At 40.6% G+C, this 18,627-nt stretch overlaps 2 protein-coding genes across 7 annotated transcripts in view; one reads left to right on the forward strand and one right to left on the reverse strand.

The window, feature by feature from the left end:
* The first annotated feature begins 9,123 nt into the window (after positions 1-9,123).
* On the forward strand, positions 9,124-11,025 carry phox2bb (paired like homeobox 2Bb). The gene is made up of 3 exons (XM_008290801.1): positions 9,124-9,364; positions 10,013-10,200; positions 10,597-11,025. Exons 1-3 carry the CDS (start codon positions 9,124-9,126, stop codon positions 11,023-11,025), a joined length of 858 nt encoding a protein of 285 aa, XP_008289023.1.
* Positions 11,026-13,595: 2,570 nt separating this feature from the next.
* The window catches only part of LOC103363866 (LIM and calponin homology domains-containing protein 1), a 99,750-nt gene continuing 94,718 nt past the window's right edge, over positions 13,596-18,627 (reverse strand). For all 6 annotated transcript variants that reach the window (XM_008290821.1, XM_008290812.1, XM_008290837.1 and 3 more), the window contains 4 exons: positions 18,369-18,464; positions 17,591-17,699; positions 16,596-16,698; positions 13,596-15,670 (listed from right to left, as the gene is read on the reverse strand). In XM_008290821.1, the coding sequence (XP_008289043.1) occupies positions 15,645-15,670; positions 16,596-16,698; positions 17,591-17,699; positions 18,369-18,464 (334 nt within the window). In that variant the 3' untranslated portion in view covers positions 13,596-15,644. The remainder of the gene's footprint in view (positions 15,671-16,595; positions 16,699-17,590; positions 17,700-18,368; positions 18,465-18,627) is intronic.

The raw sequence follows: 18,627 nt of genomic DNA on the forward strand, positions 1-18,627 counted from the left end.
AAAAAGCTTAAGATGATTCATGATTTGTTGAGCTTGACTCATGCAGCTTAAAAACAACAAGGCAGTTTTATGTAAACTCTAAAGAAGGATTGATCTATCTTTAGCTTTGTTTGTATTTTGTCACATATCAGGGCAGAGACATGAGACACTGGTGCTTCATGTGATGCTGGTATTGACACTGTTTTGTATTGTACGAGAAGTATTTTCATATTGTTGCCTTTTTTTCAGCACGTTATGAATTTTTCCCTCCATTTATGATTGTCTGCTTTGACCTCATAATGATCTTCCCATTGCATTGACAAACATTGTGTATGCTGAAGACTGTTTAAATTATGTTTTGGTTTTTACCACTTTTTCAACATAAAGTGAAGCCTTTGCCAAATACCTGAAACATGGATGACATGGCCATTTGACTCAGATGTGCATAGCTACTGCTGAACAACAAATGTTAGCATGCTAACAAGGTAAGATGATAAACATTGGGCCATATGCAGGCTTTCAGGCCACCAGAACTGCTGGTTTGATGCTTAACTGATCTCTACCTCTTAGTACCTTGTTAATATGTCTGTAAGGTTTATTTATTTATATGTTATTTTACTTTATTTTATGTTGGAAGACTTATCCAAAGTGAAACAAGCCCTCAGCACAATGGATGAGCATTTTTACCTTTAACCTGCTGGCTCATCAGTTTCCTTTTTTTTTTTTTTCTCGAGGTTTCATATATAACAAACCAAAGGAACCACTTCTGTCAGCTGGCAGAATGAGGTTTTCTATATCATTATTCTTTCTCTGAATAAACCGAAGCAACAGTGCAGAGTTACAGCTCAGCCTTTTAAAGGCAGGAAGAGATTGCTATCATGGGAAAAAAATGTAAATATGTAAGTTTGATTGAGGATTTTAGAGGGTAAATCAACAAATGGAGAAAAATTCTAAATGGTACGGGTGGTGTAATTCTGCTTTTTTATTTATGTGAGCAAATTCCAAAACCAACCAACACCTTAAATCTATTTTTAGGAGGATAAGCTACTTATTCATGTTTCATTTTTTGGTAAATGTTACTCAAACAGTAGTAAAATTGTGCATTTGGTGGAGACAATTTTCAAATATGGAGTAATACAGTCAGTTCCTTCAGTCTAGTGAGTATTTCCAGCAGCAGGACAGAGTGTATGTGGAGCCGACTCTACAGTGTGTGTTCATCCTAATGAAGCAACAGCATGGCTCAGCGATGTCTTTTTAATGGACAAAAGTATATACAAAGCTTTTTGCAACACACAAAAGACTTACTTTGTAGGATATAATCATTGTTTTGGTCTTTTCACATGTTGACAATATGAATAACACAGAAACAATTTGCCACATTAAGCCAGAGATTCAAAATGTACTGTAACGATGCAGGACAATGCAGCCCACTCACAAGAAGGCAGCTCTGTGAAAACATTATAAATCAGTGGACTCTTCTTGTTTACCGGCCAATGTACCATCCAGCATATTGATTCCAGCCAGAATACCGAATCCTTCTGCTCCAGCTCTGTGGTGCAGCATCATCCTTCAGGTCCAGACAGCGGCCTTCTGGGAACAGGAAGAGAGTCAGAGACTGCAGTGGACAGAGCCACTCTGATGGCTCCCATCTGGCTGTTCTTTAAGGATTCCATCCAATCAAATTAGCTTTGATTGATCAACAAGCGCTGCCATTGGATGGTAGTCATGGCGATATAAATCACTCTCTACCATCAATATGGATGGCTTCTCAGAGGAAGAGCAATGGTGACAAAGTGTGCATGAAATTCAAGGAAAGTTGACTTCCTCTTGTCTAATATACAGTTAGTAATTTGAGGTTTCTGTTAGCGAGAAGAGAGATGATGATATCAGGATCCTTCTGCTCAAAGACAGATGTGATTCAACAAAAACTCCAGATATAAAAGTAAAAAATCTGTCACTGGGTGTCATAGAATCATTTACTGGTATGAAAATAAACCTGTTGATTAACGCTGATATGGTTAGAGATCAGATAATGATACTTTCCCAAAAGAAATCTGGGTTAATTCAATAAAACATTCATGTTCTGTTCAACAAAATCTCAGTTTTTCTGTCTTCATTTTTCACAAATTACTCGAATGATGAAACACAAAAAAAGGCTTTGTACTTACCTCTTACTGTAATACTTTTTTCTTTCTCTTTTAATAACATTATTTGTGAGAACTGCTCCCAGATAGAGCTTCACAAATACAACATAGTGTTTGTATTGGAATTAATGTTTGAATCAAGGTCACATAAACAGCATTAGCTTAAAACAACAAACAAGAAAATAAAGCACACAGAAAAAAGAAGTGTCAAATTGGATTTATATTACTGTGACTGTGTGGAAACTGTAAATACTTCAAAAGAAAGATGTCTGGAGTCCAATGAAAACTATGTCAAGTGTGGATATTTCTGCAAATACCTTCAGGTCTATTTAATACCATTTTAATTAAAGGTTTGATTGAATTCTACAAAACTGCCATAACCTCTAAAACTAAACATCTGATGTGATGTAACTTAAATAAATGGAGCAAAAATGGTTACTGGAGCACAAAATAAGCCACCTGAAGAGGGAAAACTGTCCAATTTATGCTTAGAACAGCTCTTAATTTACCTTAAATTAATTATAGAGACTTTTAATGTCCATATATGTGTTGTGAAAAAAGTTTGAGAAACACGGAGGCGTGCTTACCAGGCTTTTAGAAGTGATGCATTCTTTATTGTACATGAACTGGAAAGCTACAGAATCATGAAGATTTTCTGCAACAAAGCAAACATGTTAGTCACGTAGCACACCTGTACACACACTTAGACCTGAGCAGGAGATAAAACACACATCTGTGTAGGCAGGTGAAGGCTGTATGGAGCCTTTCAGAGACAGATTATGGATCCTGATGAATGTTTTCCTCCAACATTATAATCTGTGTGTTATTAAAGCATCCCAGTCTCTCCACTAACGACATGCGCCTTTGATAAGTAAATGAACCTCGGATGCATAAGGAACACTAAACGAAGGAAGCCCTGTTGTGCGCATGTTTGGACCATTGTTGGCTCTCCTTTGATTATATGGAAATCATAATAATTCATAGGAGCTGCTGCTGATTTATGCAGATGGAGGCTGGGGTCAAAGCGTCTAAAGTACAAACTGAGGCACGTGTTTAGTCAGACGGCTTCAAAAGAATATGAAATTAAGAGAGGAGGAGGAGGGGGGAGACAAATTAGCAGCTTTAGAAATTGATAGCAGGTGTTTACATGTGCTGTATGTTTTTTTTGCATATTATAATATCTAAGCAGGGGAGGAGGCCGTAATAAACATTACAAAGCGCCGGATCATAATCAATATAATCCACAATGACCTTGACGTTTTATGATGGATTGGGAGACACGGTGTACTGTAATTGCTGCCCAGACCTCCCTCCCTCCCTCCCTTCCTTTTCACCCCCCGCTCCTCTTGCTTCTTTTTTTTTTTGACATTAAAAAGCGCTCCATCATTCTCGATGCGCCGCCTTGTCGCCTGCCGCTCAGATGACCATTAATCGCTTAATTCCAGTAAACCTACGTGCGCACAAAAGGCCGCTGTCTGCCGCTTAATGCATGTGTGATTAAGCTTTTAGGGCCCCGACCACACGGCATTATTAGCCAGCAGGTCCTTGTATAGAGGGCCAAATGCCTTCAGGGGGCCCGAGGGTGGTGCGGAGGGGGAGGAGTGGGTGAGGAGAGGGGATGGGGGGGAGGTGGAGGGCTGGGCAAGTTAATGACACTGACCCTCACTTCCCCAACAGCTATTCAATTCAACAATAATAACGGGTCACGCAGCTGATTTATGAGGCTGGGGCTAATAATTGTCAATTGCTAATGCCTGGGTGGGGAGGGGGGCTGATGCCAGTAGACTATGCTAAATAAAATATGCCTTGACCCCACTGGGGGTGAAATGCAGGAGGTTAAAAAAGGAAGAAAAAAAAAAATTTGACAGATGATGTTTCAGATGCCCCCCCCTCCCCTCCATCCCTCCTCCTTTACGCAAAGCATGTTGCAGCTAAACTGAGTCTAAATGTTGCTTTGTGGTTTTCAACATGCACAGAGAGAAGATGCAGCAGCAGCATCAGCAGCAGCATCCAGGCCAGACTGGGGCCCTGCACACGCCATCAGTCCGCCTGCACGGCTGCAATAAATTAATAACAACCAAACAATGTGTCGTGGAGAGGCGGATTCAATTACCAAGTTTATTTACAGGGAAAATCTCATGAAGGCCATTGACCAACGTTAAACAGCGGCGGGATGAAACGATGACAAGAGCTCCGATAAGAATTTAATTCCATCTCATTTCAGACGATTTTATGAATCAAATTCTTGAACACTGGAGAGATTTAATGATCACATCTTTGCGAAATCTTATTTCAGAGCGGGTCGATGGCATTTCTCTGCGTTAATGTCGACTTAGAGGTTGGAGTAATTTAGTAATTGATTCCTTGCCTGGCTCTCGCCCGTGCCAAGGCCGCGTTTGAGGGTAATATGTTTCCTAATCTTATCCCCCGGAATAAGATTTTTATGTTAATCCGCTGGCTGGTCTCTTGGTCACTTGGGAAGCGCAGATAAAGGCTCAGAGGGGCCGGAGAGGCCAGGAGAGACGAGCTGTGCTCTGCAGGAGCTGGAAGCAGCATCTGGAAGACAACGGGACGCGTTAATGCAGGATAACAGGGAGATATTTCACACAACTCAGCCTGTAGTTCATTACATCTAAATAGTTATCTGTAGGTTATGATGAGTAATATTTTAATCCCATAAAGGGGAAATAAAAGGCTAGTAATGCTCACATGCTCATATCAGTTTGATCCCTCAGACATCTTTTATTTTATCATCTTAAATAATCTAGAATAAAACTAAACTACATCTGCAGTCTGGATAAATAAGGACAGGTGGTTTACCTTCCTCCACATTTCTGCCATCACTGCACTGTGGCACAAAACGCCCACAAACACAGAATAAAGACGCATCAGATACAAATACTTCAAACCTGTCCATCACCAGTCTGCACGTATACAGCACACTGAATCCCTGATGTCTTTTGTGCTGCACGTTTTTTTCTTTTCTTTTTTATCTTTTTCTGCAGACACCGAGAGAAGACACAAGCTTCTAATTGAATTTTGCCTCTTCTCCAGATGTCACTTTCCATCTGCGCGCTTGGAAACGCGATGCGCTTTTTACGCGCCAGCCTGGAACACCTTAAAGTCTGGAGCCCCACACTCCACCTCCCCCCTGCCTCTTGATTTTACTTGTTTTGTTATGAGCAGTTTAAGGTCTTACAGAAAAGACAAAACATGGATAAAAATCATTACAGAATATTGAAATTTTTCAAAAAATGGTTTGGTTAAGGCTTTAAGAAAAAGCTCTTTTTCCACCTCCTCTAAAAAATATTTTGCTCGCTAAAGCTCGGCTCTCGCCTTTATCCACCCCGTCAAATTGAGACATCAGACTAAATTGCCATGAGAGCATCCCCAAAATGAATTTTTTATCCGCTTCAGAGCCCCTCCCCTGCAACACGCGGCCTTATTAATAACCGTTTTGATAAGCGTAGGATTTCCTCGGGCGGAGGAGTGAGACATTGTAGGTGAAATGTGACAGCGGGACCCTCCCATCTCTCTCTCTCTCTCTTTATCCTCCTCTGTTTCTTTGCCTTTTCGGGGGAGTGGATCCATCCAATCCATCCAGAGACAATGGCATTTTGTTCCTCTTTTTGTCCCTCCTGTCGACCCGCATTCCTATATTGCTGAGCAACGATAGTGCGCACTAAATGGAGAGGAGTTCCTCCCATATCCCGGCTATTGTCCGGCACTTGCCAGGGGAATTTAGGGTCTTGCACACATCGCATTTTCCTGATTTATTTAAGTGAAGGCATATGGTTCAAGCCCTTTATTCGCCACATAATTACGAATTAACTACCGCTTTACTTGAATTAAAGGATCATTATGTTACTGTAAATCACCGTTTTCGTCCTCTGCTGCTGTTTGGGGAAAGGTGCGTAACACGGAGAGTGTGTGAACCTGCAGCCAGCAGGCCGCTGTGCGTCTGGATAAAAGCTGTCTGCACGTTTTGCATCTTGCGAAAAGCTTAAAAAAAATCATACAAATCAGCTCAGACTACAAAAATCCCGTCTTTCGGATTTAATATTCTCGCGTCAAAATATCAAACGGCGTCTCCTCGTCCCACCCGGCAGCTGAAAGAATTAAAAGATGTTGAAACTATAAAAGAGGAGGCGTTACAATAGCTGGTGGACTATGGCGGAGGGACTATAGACCACAAGAATAAAGAGCGGCTTCAGTGAAAGAAAGCGATGGCTAAAAGCTATAATTGTATTTGCCTCGGCGAAATATCAGAAAAGACTTCTCGTTTCTTTGAGCGTTATTAGATTAATTCCCAGAGATGGTTTCTTTTCTCGCTGCCAGACGCGTGGAGGGAGGACGGTGAACCATTTGGCTCTTTGGTTTCAATAATCAAATTAACCATTTGGTACAACTTTTGGGTCCCAGCTCGTGTGTAGAAAGAGAAAATAAAAAAAGAAAACATTTACATAATAGGCAGCGGGTTGTGTCAAGAAAGAATTAACTTTTTTTTTCTCTCTCTCTCTCTCTCTGCTCTCATTGATCCCTGAGAAGACAATGTACACACGAAAGAAAAGGCAGAAAACACACTGCAACACGTCAGCGATTGTGGAGAGAAAAAATAATTGATGGCAAATGCAGCCGGGGTCTTCTATTTATTTTTTTAAACAGATAATATGTGGAGATGCACCTTTCTGCCGGATGCCTGCATGGACAAAACAAAGCACAATTTATAAAGGTGGTGCCACATGCAACATGAAAATATCCTTTATTTTGATAGAAATAATAATAAAAACAAGTTATATTTTCACTAAAGTGCATTTTCATTTCCAGGAATTTGGTGTCAGTACAGACATGAGGCTTAGTTGTTTTGAAAATTAAAATCTTAACCTGATATTAATTCACAATTTAAGGGCCTCGAGGGGTAAAAATAAAAAAAATAAAAGGTTAAATTTTACGAGTGATCTCCAGCAAACCTTTTATTTGTTCAATATCATCCTAGAAAATGTTATATCTTCTTTAACTATGATGAAAAATAAGATCAATATTGTGATAAAAGTGAGTCTGTGGTGATCAAAAAAAGGATCTATAATAACGTTATAATCATATTTAATAGGTTGTGAGACAAAAGTTTATAATATCCAGAGTCCAGTGTGACAGCACGGACACACAGGATGAAAACTACTGACACACTTCTGCTGCTGAGCATCATATTCCTGTAGTCCCTGCAGAGTTATTATTGGAATATTATAGTGATTCTTTCGATGTGGGGCCACCGCACAGATCAATCACCGAGACAAATTCAAACATCAAACACTCATCTGCTAAATTTAATTGATGCACCATAATTCCTGTTACTCCCTTTTTGTGTTCCGATAATTTGGAAGAGAGAGAGAGAGAGAAAAAAAACGCGCAGCTTCAACGGAGGACTTGAACTCGGTCCAATAGGAGAAGAAAAAAAAAAAAAAGGGGGAAAAAGAAACACATCAGAGTGTGTAAGCGCCATACAAAGCGGCTCACCTTATTACACAAACCAAATTAACCACTCAGCCAATATTGTGAGCCTAAGAGGTCCGATGACTGCCTCGCCAGTTCGTTACTTTCATTAGAAAGATGTTATTTGCCAAATAAACGGAATAATGAAAGTAATAAAGACAATTACAAACTCATTTGAATCATAAAAAAACACACCCTGAAGTTTAGCAGAGATGATGCTGCAGCAGCAGCAGCAGCAGCGCAGGGGAAGAATTGTGTTTATTTGGGAAAGGAGAATATCACATTAAACCCAAGTCTTTTATTACTTTGCGTAAATTGCAAATATGTGGGCGACAATTTCGAGCTTACATTTATTAACTTCAACTTGAGCTGAGACACGGTGAAGAAGCAAAAAAAAAAAATGTCAAAGGCCAGGTGAGAATGTGCTGCAGTGTAATGTTTAAATGAAACGGAGAGGAATCACAACAAAGGGCTCGTTGCGCACAGGTATGGATGCGACTGGTGTGCGTCTATTTGGAGAATAAGGACGTTTGTGCGTTAACATGATATTTTCTAAAGCAGAGAAGGGTGAAAAATCCTCCACCAATATGAAATTATTCACCTGGCTGCATATATGCTCGTTTTCTCTAAATGTGAAACAGGTGCAAATAGTTTTATTAAAGCCACAATAGATCCATTTACCTCAACGCAAAGAAAAAAATAGGATGTTACCACAGATAAAAACGGACATGCTTTAACCGCTCCAGTGCAGAAAATGAGAGTCAAAAACAGTGAGAATAGTCGGAGCAGACGGGCAGAGAGAAGAGGCAGAGGGGGAATACTATGTGAAATCCTGCCCAAGGTATACGGTCGCTTAAAAGGCTTAAAAGCTTGGAGAAAATTGGATCAGGGAGAATCGTCACCCAACTTTCATTATTTCCAAGTGGTGTGATTGAATTAAAGGGCAAGATGGTGGTTGGAGAGGAGTGGGGCGGATGGGTAGAGGGGTGGGCGGCGGCGGCGGTGGTGGAGGGGTGCGTAATGGCGTGGTATTAAATTCTAATTAGAGATGCAGGGGATCAATGATAGGGAGGTTGGACAGCCCGGGCCCCCAGTGCCAGCCCAATAGACTGATGAGTTATTGTCATGTAAAAAAGCGCTAGCAATAAGACCAAACGCTTTGCTATTGTCCAAGCGGAAAGAGCCAAGTTTATTATGAGGACTATATGCTCTAGAGACCTCGGGCTAGGCGGCTCTTAGGGGGCTTTTCATAAAACAGGGCTAGGTTCCTATAAAGGAGGCCAGTTTTGGAGCAGGCGCTGAGCAGTGAACATCTACCCACCGTCCAGCCTTCTTCCAACCAGTTCAAACCAAACAAGTCATCTTTCCCCCCAAAGTCAGACCGCGCGTTCTCCTCATTTTGATTTTTTATTATTTTTTTTCCCTTTCAAGCCCATTTTTTTGGGTGCTTTTGTTTGACTTTTTTTTTTCCAGGGAAGTGCAGCTTTCTCACACTACCGAGCCTTTTCAAATGTATAAAATGGAGTATTCTTACCTAAATTCCTCTGCCTACGAGTCATGTATGGCCGGGATGGACACGTCGAGCTTGGCATCGGCCTATGCGGACTTCAGTTCGTGCAGTCAAGCCAGTGGGTTTCAGTACAATCCCATCAGGACCACTTTCGGGGCCACCTCCGGCTGTCCGTCTCTCACGCCGGGGTCCTGCAGCCTGGGGACCCTGCGGGACCACCAGAGCAGCCCGTACGCCGCAGGTAAGCAGCGGCTCCGGAGCCTCAACCCGGTGTATTATAGGACGCCTTGATTGCATTTGAAAATGGAAATGTGTTTAGTATTTACCAAACGAAATTTGCTTACACAAATGAAAGAATTTATCACGTTAGAAGCGATTGCAGGCAAGCGGTAATTCGGTTACGGGGTTATACTATCCCAGTCACACCCAAAACCGCCAACAGAATTATCTTAAGCTGCCAAAATGATAGGCATAATTTATTTACTTTGCGATGAGACATAAAGCTTCGAAAATAATTAGATAACCAAAGACTAAAGCTCATTATTGACACCGAATTGGAGTTACAGTAGCAACAAGCGGGGCGGATGGGAACATTATGACAAGTTTTCAAACTTGAGCCTCAATCTGAGGAGCAACAATTAGTTTAACATTACAATTAACCGCATCACAGGTCTGCAACGTTATCAATTCTGAACTAATTCACAGGTAATCAAAGGCATAATACAATTGAAAGCTTTAGCCCAGCGCCCTTAACCGGATTTTATACAAAATATCGAATTTGAATTTACTTCCATTTGACAACATCACGATTGCACACCCTCATATCTCCCCATTACTGCACAGATAACACCACCGCACGTCTAACGCTGACATTTCATTCCGTTTACAGTTCCATACAAACTCTTCACGGATCACGGCGGACTGAACGAGAAGAGAAAGCAGAGGCGCATCCGGACCACGTTCACCAGCGCCCAGCTGAAGGAGCTGGAGCGGGTTTTTGCAGAAACACACTACCCGGATATCTACACCAGAGAGGAGCTGGCACTCAAAATCGATCTGACTGAAGCCAGAGTGCAGGTACACAACCGCCGGCACTCGTTACGCACGATTACGCGTAATTACGCACTGGAGGATTTATGATGCAAATAAGAAACATTTTAACGTATTGTTACTAATCACGGTTTTGAAATACATTTTAATGAATCAAAAGCTTTACTGCTTTGACACGATGCACTGCTGACCACCCAGTGTGCTGCCCTGATGCATAAAATAAAGTGGTTTTCCTCAGTTACACAGACATATGTACAGAATCAAGATGATTACGATAACTGGTCTTTTTGGTCCCCCATCTGTATGACAGTTATCTAAAAATTCGATACGACACTAATGGATCATTTTAGTCATTTTTTTGCCACAAACAAACCAAACACAGTCGTGTAACGTGTCGGCTTTCACCTTTTCTCAACTATTCAGGTGTGGTTCCAAAACCGGCGTGCCAAATTCCGCAAGCAGGAGCGCGCAGCTGCAGCAGCCGCAGCGGCTGCCAAGTCCAGTTCTGGAAAGAAGTCCGACTCAAGAGACGAAGACAGCAAAGAGACCAAAACCACCGACCCTGACAGCACAGGAGGACCGGGCCCGAACCCGGTGCCCACCTCCAACTGCGGCGGACCGAGCCCTACCGCAGGCCAAGTCAACACCACCGGGAACGGACAGGTGGACCAAGTGAAGACCTCCGTGTCCACCGGCATGGGAGTGACAGCACCGAGCCAAGGCTGGGCCACCGCACCGGGGACCATCACCTCTATCCCGGACTCATTGGGCGGGCCCTTCGCCAGCGTACTGTCGTCTTTGCAAAGACAGAACGGAGCCAAAGCTACATTAGTAAAGACCAGCATGTTCTAATGAAGCTTCACAGCGGGGAGAGAGAAAAAATACAGAGCAGAGGAAAAGAGATACGTTTCCTCCTTCTGCGGAGACTGAAAAGCAATCGCCCAAGACAGACTTAAGGACAATAAAAAAGCAGTTAGAAAAAAAAGACGACTACTGCTATATTATTTTTACGCCTTGCGCCATTTCTTGTGGTCAGTTTTGCTGTAAAAATATCCATCTTGACAAGTCATACTGTCTTAAAAGTAACACCGTTTGTCTTTTCTTTGAACAAGTGCTAATTGGGTGATATTTCTACTTGTTTCATGACTGAATATCCTAAAAAAAACAAGGTTAAAATAAGGACATTTTCTTTTTTTCTCTCCTGTACTAATACCATCAAAACAAGAAACTTATCATGAGATTTATCATGCGTAAAATCGAAACAAGATGCCACCTCTCATCCCAAACTTGTTGAAAGAAAAATACCGAATACTGGATCAAATGGCTTGTTGAGATGATTATTTTTTTTGTCCAGATTACGAGCAAACACAAACGTGGGCGCTTTGGAAACGCGTAGTGCCATCAGCGAGCAAAAGGAGCCTCGTTTAGTCATATTAAATGTCAGAGATCAACAGCTGCTTTGTTTGGTACAGAGACGTTTAATATCCATGACTGAGGATGCTCTCCCACAAAACCCACCGTGTTGAAACAAGAAATATCCAACGAGACGCTGACGCATTTTCTTTTTCTTTTTGCTTTTTCGTTCTCTATAGACACAACCTGCTGTGTGGAAGTGGCCTCTTACAGCTGTGTTTTTGTTTCTAGGGCTGCTGAGAGTTTAGTTTCTTTAAATTATCGATATAAACACAATTATTTCCTCGAGAAAAAAAGGCACAAACTACTGCAATGTTCACCTCTGACAGGAAATCTGTATGTTTTGTGTGTCTTTCTACGGCAGTGTTTTTGTGGCTCAAATTGTATAGTGTTAATACGTATTATTGTCTCCTATAGTTGAACCATAGGCCATACTCCCTCGTAGATCGATCATACAAGTCTTTTTGATGTTTTACAAAATTCCCTCGGAAGAATTTATTTTGGGTAAAGAAGAAGAAGAAAAAAAAAGGGAATGGATGCAAACATTGTATTTATTTCTATATAATTTGCATGTTGTCTCTTTGTCTGATTTTACAATGATTTCCCTCCCATTTTGTGAGCATTATGTAACATGTTTTGTCCGGGATCTGAAAGTTATTTATATGTAGGTAATGAATGCTTATATTTAAGAAGGAAATATTTCTACATGTGCACATAGTTTTCCAGGTGTACCATTGAAATGATTGTTGATGATAAAAAAAAAAAAAAAAAAAAGCCCATGTTGCTTTTGTCATGTTTTCTTTGGGGGGAAATCGACAGAAGTATCAGTTGTAATTCCTTTTATTTTATTTTATATTTAACCAGTTTGGGCGTCCTAAACCATTTCTTACTTAGCTTTTACACGAATTAGACAAAACGCGCTGATGGTGGTTTGAGGAGGCCGCAGCTTTCAGCACCAAGGACAGCACCGCGACGCTTCGCCGCTCAGTCAAGTGCTCAAGGTTGATTTTTTTATTCGAAAAAAATATTACATAAAAACGTAATTTTAAAATTTAAAGTAGTATTTTATTTTACTGAAATTTCAAAATTAAATAAACAAACAAAAAATCCCTCCAAATGTACTCCTAGAACCTACTATTATTTTAAAATAGGGTTAAATCCAGATCACGTGAGATCTGAATTGGAAACCAGTGGCATTACAATAATCTACTATACACATATTTTTTTTAAAAACATAAATAAACAAAGCTCAGATTTACTTCAAAGATGGTGAATAAGGTGTCTGTGACCGACAAGATTCTCTGACATTGAAGATCAACTGGAGGGCAGATCTACAAAAATACAAATAGTTGGTTTGAGAGATTTGTATTTTGCATTTGGCACAATTTAGAATTAACACCAGAATTCATGATGCTGTATGTGACTGCTTTTCTTTCTTCAACAGGGTGACAGCGTTCAAGGTGTCTCTTCTGCAGATTCATGCCGAAGTCTGTCTCCATTTTTTTGCGTCCTACTACCCAAATCTACCTTTTAAAAAAACATTTTTTTAAAAATCAAACCCACAAAAACAAACCAACAAAAAAACTTCCTTTAATCCAAAATAAGTCCTAAACCCAAACAGGCGAGACAGATTTTTTATTTTGGCAGAATTTAATACAATTTCAAACTGCTATTTATTTTGATTCTTAGTTTTGTTTACTCCTGGGCTACTAAATCAAACATGCTGTTGTTTTAACTGGGTTGCACATGCAAAAGAGGTTTCCAACCGTAGCGGCTGAGTAAAGCAGGAGGGCTGCACAAAGGCAAAAACTATCTGAAGTGGAAACACACACACAGCAAGTTCCTAAAAAACAAGCCTGACTTCTGGTGTCTTCTTTTGCACATTTGCTGAAATAACATTTAAAGCATGTATTCCTGTATTTCTTCAGCTACGTTCAAATTCTTTTTTTTTTGTTTTTGTAAATTTCTGTGAATAATATTGATGGAAAAACAACAACACAGAAGCAGCATTTTAATTTATAACATTTTATTTATAAACATACAGTATGCTATAAATGCCATTGCATTTAAACATCAAATTAATCTATATTTCGGATAGTGTTCAGGTGAATATTACAATAAATACAGAACAGACGTAAAAGGTTTTCATTCCCCAACTATCCTGTTAAGAAGACCGTCTGAATATAGAGCTCCGTCTCAAAGATCCCGCTATAAGAGACTCAGCTGATTCATTAACTAAAAGAGGATAAAAATACACAGTCGTAACAGAACCTTAAAAAATACTGTAGATCAGAGAGATGAACCCGGAGAGAGAAGCTTGGCTATAGGACGCAGTTCAGGAGGAGGAAGAGGAGGACGCTGCTAGTTTGCTTTCATACAGCAAATCATTTGGTTTTAGGCTTAAACGTGCATTTATTTGATCTTTTTTTTCTCTTTTCTTTTTTTTTTTTTAACATCCACAACACATAACGGAGCTCTTCTCATACAAAAGAAGCGAGTGACTTAAAATGTGCAGCTGGCGGCACAGATCTTTAGTTTTCATCCAACCAAATATTGCACAGGTGCAACTGCTGCTGGTATGTGTTCATATTACCTCTGCTGTTTAACTACATGTAACGTGTACTGGTGATCCTTTTTTTTGGTTTTTTTCTCTTTCGTTTTTAAATATCTTTAAATGTATAAATGAATTCTACCACTGAGCAATTATCAAAATTACCTCAATTAATAGCATACAGAAGTCTATATCGCTCTAGAATAAAACATTCAAAATTAAATCAATGGTTTCCCCTGCAGTAAATATACTGTACTCTGTGTGTTCTTTCAAACAGACGACAGCGTATTCCTTTCTTTGCACTTGTTTTTTCACTACAAATCACAGAGGAGTCACAGGGGCGGATATGAAATTAAGTTCCTTGTATCTGAGAAAATAAACAGTACTTATCAACTGAAGTAAAGCGTGATGTGAGGGAGGGCTGCAGCCCGTCCGTCTGCAGTTTGGGAGTTTCAATTTGGCCAAATCCCTCCCCGCACCCAAAAAAAACAAAAAATAAAATAAAATAAAATAAAGAAAGGAAAATTGAAACACCATATAGCTGGTGTTTAGTTTCCTGCATCACCTTGCTTTCCTAAGGCACATTAAAGTCTTCCAAGCTGACAGACCTGACGACGAACAACCTGCTGTGACCCACAAGCACAAAAACAGCTCACAAGTCATGTTATTGCCCTAATGATGAACCTACATCCATACTATGTCTTTATATTAGAAGCTAATTTTATTCTGTACACCGAACGAGAGACATCAGAGGTCACCGAGTGGGCCAAAGGATAAAATATAGTGAATTACAACATCGTGTGTTTGTGTCTACATACGAGGTTTATAGTGACCTTTATTGCACTTTCTATATTAAGCTCATTTTAATCTGTTGCTTCATTGAAGGGGCATTTGTCAGATCCAGCCTGCTAAGAGAAGTTTTATTATCCAATCTGAGCCGCCTGATCATATGTTATTTTTCTCTCCACTATTTTGGAACTCAAATTCAGGAAACGTGATAATATTTTGCCGTTCCATCATTGTAAATATTAAAATATTTTCTCCAACCGGGAAAACAGAATCTGATTCTCCTTAGCCAAGAGTTGAACAGCTCTTTTTGCGTTCATTGTGACGGTACAGGGCATCAGCATAGCCTACCTGTGTTATTCTGTTCTCTTTTCAACATGGCCGTCGCCTCAGAACACTCTCTCTCTCTCTCTCTCTCTCTCTCTCTTTCTCTCTTGCTGCATGATGAAACACAGTTTGTGGTGGCATGAGGACCAATCAAATCCACATTTCACTCACATATCAGATGACATAAACACGAGAAATATACTTTTTTTCTTTTTTTTTTAAACGCGCGATTGTCCCCAGATCCCCGTTTGGCCCACATGATGAATCTTCAATGGTTATCGAGCTGAAGAGGATGCAAAGATCCCGACACGCTGTGAAGGACATGATTTGCAGATAATCGGGTTAAAACAGGGATGGGGTTTCTTCCTTGAACCTTGTGCTTTTTAGTCGAGCGTCACAATGTGGTTGGCTGTCCGGCCGCTTGATAGGAAAGAGAGGAAAAGAGAAGGAAAACCATGATTTTCTTTTATAAACCACAAGTGTTTTCCTGGGATTTTAAGTTCAAGGACATGCAGCTGCAGTGAAAGAAACCCTTCTTAATTTGAGATAAAGACTCAAAGGAGTCTCTTGATAGAGGCTCTGATTTGATTTGGTGGTTTACTGATCCCCAAATGATAAACGGCTGCTGAGAGGTTATTGAAACACGAGCGGCGTTGCTTAGAAGGCACAAACTTTTGCTGTTGTGCAGTAAAGGTGAAAGGGACGGAAAGTTACCGTCATCCTCTCCCAAACGCAGCATCACCGGTGTCTCTCCTCCTACCTGCACCATGATGCAGACTCAGTGTGTCTGACACGTCTTTATTAAGGCTGCACTGGCCAGGATTTCCACATTAAAACACACTTTGTCTTATCAGCCTCACAGTGGGGGCTGCAATAAAGAGTCCAGGTTTGGAAATATACAGTTTAAAAAAAAATTAAAAATCACAAAACAGTGTCACTTTGAAAACAGTAAATGAAAATAACCTTTGTGCATTTTTCAGCCTGGTTCATGAGCTCTGTATTTAGTTATATTATTAAAAATTGCATTTATTAATCTGTGCAAATATGAAATATAGCCAACATTACCAAACAAAAAGAGAGAATAATACCTATCCTTCTTTCTAATTTTATAAAGTGATTATAAGTTCTCTCTTTGTGAGGGGGATGTTCAGTGAGTCATTTATTTCACGTGTTTTTTAAGATAATGGTTGATTTGCTTGGAGAAGAACCTGACCGCAGTCATACATGTTGCTAACGGATGAATAGAAACACTGCTAGAGACAGAGTAGAACTGGAGGAATAAACAGAAGCAGGACAGTGTTATGTTAAGAGAGGAGGACATGGTGGAGGGGGTGGGGGGACTCACAGCGGGAGCGGATGTAGCACTGGTGGCAGTTGAGGAGGCCGTTTCTGATCCGGACATCCGTCCCCGTAGTTGTGTCGCCTAACTGTCCTTTACACACCCCACACTGAGGAGAGAGACACAAACAGAGGGCATTAAGACTCGCTATTCACTACTTAGCTGTTTTTTTTAGGTGTATTTTAAGGATAAAGCTGGTTTTATTCTGTTCCCACAAATCCCACAGAGAGACTAAAACGATACTTTAGGCTCTTAAACTAAATCTTAGCGATGAACCACACAAACAAGGCTGTAGATTCTGTTTGAACATTGTAGGAGACACATCAAGCGAAGGGTCTGAGGGTTCTACAAATACTTCAATTCCTCCACTCTGGTGAATTTAACAATTTGTGCTTCCTCTACATGCACCTGTATCGCCGTGCCTGCAGTCCACTGCTTGCTCCACATGTTTATTAGAGCAGTGGAGGGAAACAACTGCATGTGTTGTAAATATTGAGGGCGGCGTTTGCCCTGTTCTCACTGAAATCTCTGCAGGGACATTTATAAAGCCTGAATAATTACCCTAAACAACTGGTGCTGTAGTTTTTAGGAGACATTACTCAAAAAATGCATTTATTGGGGACTATCTTCAGCTGCGAATTAATAAATATTTGGTAAGCTAGCGGGTATTTCCAGCAGCAGGACAGTTCAAGTAATCAAAATAAACAATAGTGTGGGCCACTGATGTAATTCTCATATATTTTGCATAATAATTGAGCTCTAAGTCACAAACTGGATACAGAGAAAATACTGTTAATGTTGCTTGTTTTTTTTTGTAGATTTGTAGACAGTAAGTACAATCACAAAAATACCACTCATGTCATCCTTTAACACAGCTCACTGTTGAGCATTCATGCTTCTGGTGGATGCTGCATAAGATGCACAAAAAGAAATAAAGCTGAGAACGAGTCTTTGACAACAAAAAGCACTTTTGGAGGACGAGCGCTCTCTTCATCACCAACCTTAAAGCAGTGGATGTGGAAGTAGAGGCTGAGGGTCTCTATGATCATGGCGGCCCCTTTCCCTAATGGCTGACCACAGCTGGAGCACAGCTTCTTCCCACTGACAGACCTACAGGAGAGAGACAGACTGTAAATGATGTTCAATACATGTCTCTTTCTGTTACGGAAGTGAGGCAACAAGAAAACAAGAAAAACAGGGTTAATAGTTGGATCCTTTGTCAGTGTTTTGTCAAATTGGAAAAATTATAAACACTGCTGATCAACCAGCACTGCTCACATGCAAAACATCCAGATGCTGACCTAAATATTAGATGTCATATCCTACGTTTTAACTTCACCTGATCTACATCTGTGTTCTAATGGATGCTCATCACGCTCTGTGTGTTTGCTCTCTGCATAGCCAACACTGTATGCAGCACTCCATCACTGATAGCATTCTTTATGTTTTCTGCTCTCCACTTTTCTTGTGCCATTTTTCATTCATGATCCTAATTATATTTTAATAACATGTGATCTTGGAAGGCACATTTGCAGCAGCGTCTGCGATTGTGCTCCCTGTGGAATGAAGAAACATAAAGTTAATAAATAAACCTCCACTTCCCTGCGACTCCACCTTCCTTTTATTACACTGAAATTCCGAGCAGGTTGGAAGGTCCTTGCTGCAGTGGTACATGTTATGAGATGGGTGGGGAAATGTGGGCAGTGAAGCAGAAAATGACAATGCAGAAATGAACGGCAGCCTCCCCTCCCTCCGCGCCGGCTGCTTGTGATGCAATACCTGTTGGGTGCTGGAGGCAGTGTGTCTGACGGTGATGGACATGCTGCGGGGGGCTTCGATGAGCCGCGGCCCATGTTATTATCAATGGGGCCGCTCCTGGAAATGGACAGCAACATGAAACACGATGATGACGCACAGATACAGCCACACCATTGGCCAACCCGGTCAGACAAGAACCAATCAAAGAAAGAGCAACAGTCAAATCTACTCAGAGATGTTTAGGCAGATGCAAGCTTAGTTTAACCTTTAAAATGTAGTT

The sequence above is a fragment of the Stegastes partitus genome, unplaced genomic scaffold (genome assembly GCF_000690725.1).
Source record: "Stegastes partitus isolate 25-593 unplaced genomic scaffold, Stegastes_partitus-1.0.2 Scaffold16, whole genome shotgun sequence".
Classification (NCBI taxonomy): domain Eukaryota; kingdom Metazoa; phylum Chordata; class Actinopteri; family Pomacentridae; genus Stegastes; species Stegastes partitus.